Source organism: Halyomorpha halys, unplaced genomic scaffold, assembly GCF_000696795.3.
Source record: "Halyomorpha halys isolate HHAL.00 unplaced genomic scaffold, Hhal_1.1 Scaffold179.1, whole genome shotgun sequence".
Taxonomy (NCBI): domain Eukaryota; kingdom Metazoa; phylum Arthropoda; class Insecta; order Hemiptera; family Pentatomidae; genus Halyomorpha; species Halyomorpha halys.
Window position 1 is genome coordinate 139,791 of NW_027107000.1, and position 6,199 is coordinate 145,989.

The 6,199-nt window shown below is 28.1% G+C and overlaps 1 protein-coding gene across 4 annotated transcripts in view; it reads right to left on the reverse strand.

Annotated features, from left to right (window-relative positions):
• Nucleotides 1–6,199, reverse strand: part of Obsc (Obscurin) — a 185,041-nt gene that overhangs the window by 13,162 nt on the left and 165,680 nt on the right. For all 4 annotated transcript variants that reach the window (XM_067045343.1, XM_067045345.1, XM_067045344.1 and 1 more), the window contains 4 exons: nucleotides 5,275–5,384; nucleotides 4,677–4,832; nucleotides 2,775–2,920; nucleotides 509–673 (listed from right to left, as the gene is read on the reverse strand). In XM_067045343.1, coding sequence (XP_066901444.1) covers nucleotides 509–673; nucleotides 2,775–2,920; nucleotides 4,677–4,832; nucleotides 5,275–5,384 — 577 coding nt within the window. The remainder of the gene's footprint in view (nucleotides 1–508; nucleotides 674–2,774; nucleotides 2,921–4,676; nucleotides 4,833–5,274; nucleotides 5,385–6,199) is intronic.

Below are 6,199 nucleotides of genomic sequence, written 5' to 3' on the forward strand. Positions count from 1 at the left end.
ACTGCTGAAAATTCATACCAATCTCCAGTGAATATAGATCAAATAATAAATTTATGTTGGGGTTAAGTAAATTAATAGTTTTAAGATTAGGTTTATTGTAATAAAAATAAGTCAAACAAACGTTACTATAATTGGTATACTATACTATATAGGCAGAAAAACTAAAATATATTTATACATTATATTGGTAGAAAAACTTTCATAGAATGTAAATGGAGAAAAAGCAAGAGAAATAAATTGAGTAATCAATGATACACTCCACACCTCCATAAGTATAAATAAATGACTATTATTTTGTAGTGTCAACAAACTAACTCATTAATAAACATCTGTATCCTTTGACGGAATATCGAATAGACAGTAATGGCACAATGAATTGTTATTTTTCATTATGAATTCACATCATTATTCTATTATTTTAAATTTACGAGTTATTCTTTTTAAGATAAAGAATAACTTAATATAAATAAGAATTTATAAATAATATATATTATAATAATTAATCTACCTTCCTCCAATGTTGTTATAATCTCTGAAGGAATTCCAAATTCACTTGATCCAATTGTATTGTGTGCTGATAGACGGAATATATAGGCTGATTCTGGTTTAAGATTTCTTACTAAATAAAATTCATGTTGTATCTTTGTTGTGATATTTTTCCACTCAAAACCATCTACAACAACAAAACAAAACAACATTAATTAAAATACATGTTTTGACAATGTACATCCATATTTAATAAATCTTATTCTGTAACCAGTGTAACATATGATTTAAACTTATTCTAATGAAATTTTTATTTTGAATTAATTTTAATCTACATTAATATTTAGTTCATATTTTGTTATATTCCACAACTGGGTAACAGTAACATTGAGAATCCAAACCAGAGATGACTTGAACTTTTAAAATCAAATATTATCAAACAAACTATTAGAGATACAATTACTACTGCAAGTAGCAATTATATCTCTCTATTTGAGTAAAGTCCCTTTTACTAAAAAACTTAAGAAACACTTTATATAATACAAATCGAATGCTTTTTCAAATCATGATGTTAAATATAATTTTGTGTTTATTAAAAAAAAATTTGGTTTTGATATTATTAAATAAATAATATTTCAAAGTTTTTTTCACTGAGATAATAATTCATTGAACTTCTCAGATTTTTCCTTGTTAAATATATATAATAAAAATGTGAAAAAATATATGAATTGATAAATAAACTTATAAGAGGGCATTAAACTATGGATAAGAAATGAACGGTTTAAAAAAGGAATCAAACAAGCAAATAATTCAAAAAGTATAAGTAATGACAGTAGGTTAGAAATTGGTGTCAAGGTTATACACTTTAAAACATTAGAAGTTATATCTCATTTATTTCTAATGAGATATGTTTCTTTACATGCTTATTTTAGCTAATAGTGCAAAAGAGAAAGTTTCATGGATTTCAATGGATCATATTGCTAGCCATACATTTTATCTTGTCAATACATCATCCCATTCTTCTGATAGTTTTGTTAACTTCGGTAAAATTTTCATTAGCTTGTCTTATAAATGCTTTGAGGTGACCATTGAAAGGTGACCTTGACTGACCTTAGCTGACCAATACTGACCTTGCTGGGGGTACTTGACCTGATTGCCAAACTAATTATATGTATTTTTTCATTTACCACCTAGTGACCACACTATGGGAAAAATAACAAAACCTAATCTTCAAGGTTTCAATGATTTAGAAATTTGCACCAAGAAGCCCCATTCAGAAAGATGTGTAGGTCAATCTTTATCACTAAAGTTGCTTCTCCACAAGTACTGACCTCCAAACTTTTCATTCAATATAAGGCATTGTGAGTAACTCTCTCTACACCTTTTCTGTACTCAAATTAGCCTTAGGTGTACAAACCTATTACAATTATTAATGATCTGAATCCTATTGAAAATGTATCCAAAGCTAAGAGAGCCATTGCCAGAGTTGAGCATAATTAAACGATGATAGAGATCATGATTTTGGTGTAAGGCAACACAAAGAACTGAATAAATTGATTCATTCAAAATTTATTGAAAAAAAAAGTAAAACCTAATTTTTTTTTGTAATGATTGGCTAATGATAATGAAATATATAGATTCATTTGATGGAGCTCCAATATTTTCAATCCCCAAAGACATTAGTATTGGGAGAGTAGAAACTATATTGAACAGACCAGTAATTCAAATGAATATTTCAATAATATTCTTGTTAAATTATTTCACTCTAAAATTATTAAGTTTTAATTTATTTCCATATAGGAGATGAGTCATAATTTATAACACTGATGGATACAAAATGATTGAAAGTAATGGTGATTGGTATGCCAGGAGAATTAACATACAAAAGCGTGCTTGAAGGATGACCTGATAGAAGACATAGTAAAGAAATACTATATGGTGACTACTATATCCTAGGTGGCTGAATGGGGTGAGGTTATACTAAAGTGGATGGAAATCAGAAGGTATTAGATGATAGAAGATGGTAGAGGAAGATGGCAAAGGAGAATCAGGTTCCTGTAGGAGTATAACAATGAGAATAAATAAATAAAACACATTGTAAATTTGTGGTTGTTTTAATGTGCACTGACATTTCAGCCTACTTGATAGCCTTTTTCATGTGGGATCACTAAACTACACAGTCAGGACCTCATATTCCATTTTTGTCCTAAAGAAGGCCTTTAAGTAAGATGAAATGTGAACACATACTAAACAATAAAAAAATAACTATATTTTATATAATTATTTACCATTTAGTTTGTACTGTAGGGTATAATATACAATGGGTGATTGCCCATCATGCTTAGGCTGCTTCCATCGTAACAGAACTTGTGTATCAGAAACTTCTGATTTTTGAGGAGAGTCAGGTGCATCAGGAATTGAGGCTAACAGAACCCTAAAAGTTGGAATTCAAAAGCATGTTTTAAAATTGGTTTTGCAAAATAAAAATAAAAAAAGTAAAGAAAATGATTAAACCATTATGAGTACCTTATCATCCAGTATATCTTACAATACTTAATAAATTGCTCAGGTTAACTTATATAGATAATATTTCTTTTACATTGAGTTAGACCATTGCTGATTATTAAGAAAATACCAATCCTTCTTCAATTACTTAATATTACAGAGCAATTAGCACTATTCTTAGAAATAAACCACTGGATGAAACAGCATTAAACAATTTAAAAGTAAAAAGTCCTTAATACATGGGCCATTCTCTAAAAAGAGGTATTTTTGTTTCCATTATAGATATTTCAGTACATGGCAATGATATAAAGGAGTTTTTTTTTACTCCTTCAAGAGGAATACATTTTGCCTCCGAGAACAATTAATAAATTTTTGCTCTTTCTGTTATACCAAACTCCTTGTTTCTCATTAATCTGGGTGTCCCCAGGGTGACCAATATGATTTGGAGCTTGTATAATGAACAGTATTATCGTTTTTAGTAGATTGGTTGATAACTCACAATTTTTAAATATCTTCTAAAATAAATACCAATAATCACAAACTAACTAAAACAGAATTTCAGTGTGCGAGGAGTGAAAATAGTTGTTCCCAAGCATTTGGTTCGAAATCTGGCATTGTCTATTTACAATCTACATGTTAATGGGATGGAAATATCAGGAGGAAAATTCAATAATTGATAGCTTTGGTTACTCCTATTTTCATTCCACCAAATTTAGATGAGAAATTCCCTTTGGTATCGTCAATAAATAATAACTGAAATGATAAAAATGTGTCCAGGACTTAAATTTTTTCTTATTTATCCGCTTCTTCTCAGCTCAACAAAAATTTTACTTAATTTTTTTGTCCATTTTTACCATATTTAAATCCTAAAAAACCTCAATAATCTTAATTAATTTTAGTGAAGTATTTAAAGCATATGGGTTGTTTTTCTGGGAATTTGACATTCATCTGCTTCTCATTAATCTGGTTTTCCTTTTTGCTCTCATATGCACACTTTCATTTAATCATTTACATTTCCTTTGAAAATATTTGCCTAGATAAATCCATTTTTCCTGAACAAAATTATCATTCCTAAATTATGTTTGTTTACATTCTGATTTATAAACATGAACCTTTTCAACATATTCCTATTAACCTAGCATGACCTTTAACTTTATCATTTTGGAGGGAAATATCATTAATTTGGATAAGTTCTCATTCCTTTGTCACCATTTTGTATGGTCTGACATTAGTCCTGGTCTGCAGCAAACATTATTTTGTTTATAGTACCCTAAAATGATGATTTAATTAACAAAAATGGGAAGAAACTGCTATTGATAAAAAAATTTGTTTGCAGAGAATGACCCTTATTTATAATCCAACATGCATTATTTAATGATGATTGTGGAAAAAATAATCAAAAACTTAAGAGAATTCAGGATTTTTTAACCATACTTTAGGACCAGTACTAAGTTAATTAGACCCAAATTATATTTACAAGGAGCCAAGCCATTAAATAATAATCTATTTATAATTTAAAAGATGTTTATAAATTAAAAGATCCAATAAGGACATTTAAAATTAAACAAATGTCCTCATTGGAATTTAATAGATTATTTCTAGGTAAATGGATGAAAAAATGCATATTTTATTTTGAGGCGTAAAAATATAGAATTAAACTAAGTATGATAATTTAAAATTTTTACCTTGTCCTTGATACTGTTTGACCCAAACGATTTCGGGCCACAGCTTTGTAAATACCTGCATCTACATTACTAAAAGGTAGAAAACGTAAAATAGATCTGCCTTCATTGTCTTCTTCAATCTTTAATCTACTGGAAGTTCCAACCAACATGTCATTTCTGCAAATACAGATTGACAGATACAATTTATAAGAAAAATATTTATTCTATCATAAAAATAAAATTCATGAATACCAAATGTCTTTTCATTATTGTACTTTTAGTATACTTCCTTTCCTTTCCATTTGAAAAACATTCAAATAAGTTTTTGTTTGTTTCACAGATGACTCAAGATTAATTTTATCATCAACAAAGTAGTCAATATTTTCTGAATGACTCTGTAGTTATTCTTAAATATTTATTTAGATATATACTAATTATTCGTAACTTAAAAAACACAAACTAGATTAAAGAGTCAATAAAAATTTTGAATTAATTTTTTTCCTGTAGATATTATTCAGTAATCCAAAACTGTCTTATTTGAGTTAACACTCGGATAATAAAAACATAACTAAAACCATTCTCAAATCATTTAAATATAAATGATGAAAATTACACTCACTTAAACCACTGAATTGTAGGCTTCGGTTCACCAACAGCATAGCACACAAGCTCAGCATTTTTTCCTTCCTCTGCTGGAGTTATTTGTGGTTTCTCTCGCATGAAGGGAGCCTGTATTATTATAACTTGACTATTATTACTCCATTATATATGAATAGCAATAATACAGCCATTTCACAATAAATTTTGAAAACAATGATAAAAGCATAAGGGACCAAAGTGTAAGCTTGTTCTTATGTTTTTATCACTTACAATTATTATTACTTATAATGATGCTAGCAGAATAGTGTAATTTAAGTACAGATAAGAATATATCACAAAACTAGTCCTAACTGTAAGTAAATGTAGGACTATAAATTAATAAATTTAGTAAAAAAACAAAACAAAGTAAGCTATTCACTACTTAAATCTTTAATTTACTTTCTATTAATTTTAAAAAAATTATTAAATTAAGGTACTGGAGTGATACGTGTTTAAGACTCGGTAAGCAACCCCTTTTTGTTCGATAGTTTTGAGAATTTCAAAATAAAACTTAATAGTTTTTAGTTATTGAAAATATAGTTTCTTTTGGTAGTTAACATGATTTGTAACCTCTTCCAATTTTTCTCCAGCATACAATTCTAGAAGTTTCAAAATAAAGAGGTTTAAATATTTTAAAAGAGAGAGAAGTTTTTAACATTTTAAAAATATTTAATATTGGGGATGTTGAAGGCCTTGATCGAAAAAAAGTTCAAATATTATTTGGTGTGAAAAAGTAACAGAGGTTGGAATGTCTGTTTAACCTATCCCTTTGAACAGCCCTGATGAAGCCCTGCAAAGTGGGTCTAAACGTCGGACATTAAATAGTTAAAAACTGTTTGTTCTTTTTTGACCAAAACCCTGACCATCTTCTTCATTTTTAAGTTATTCGGTCAAATATATATATA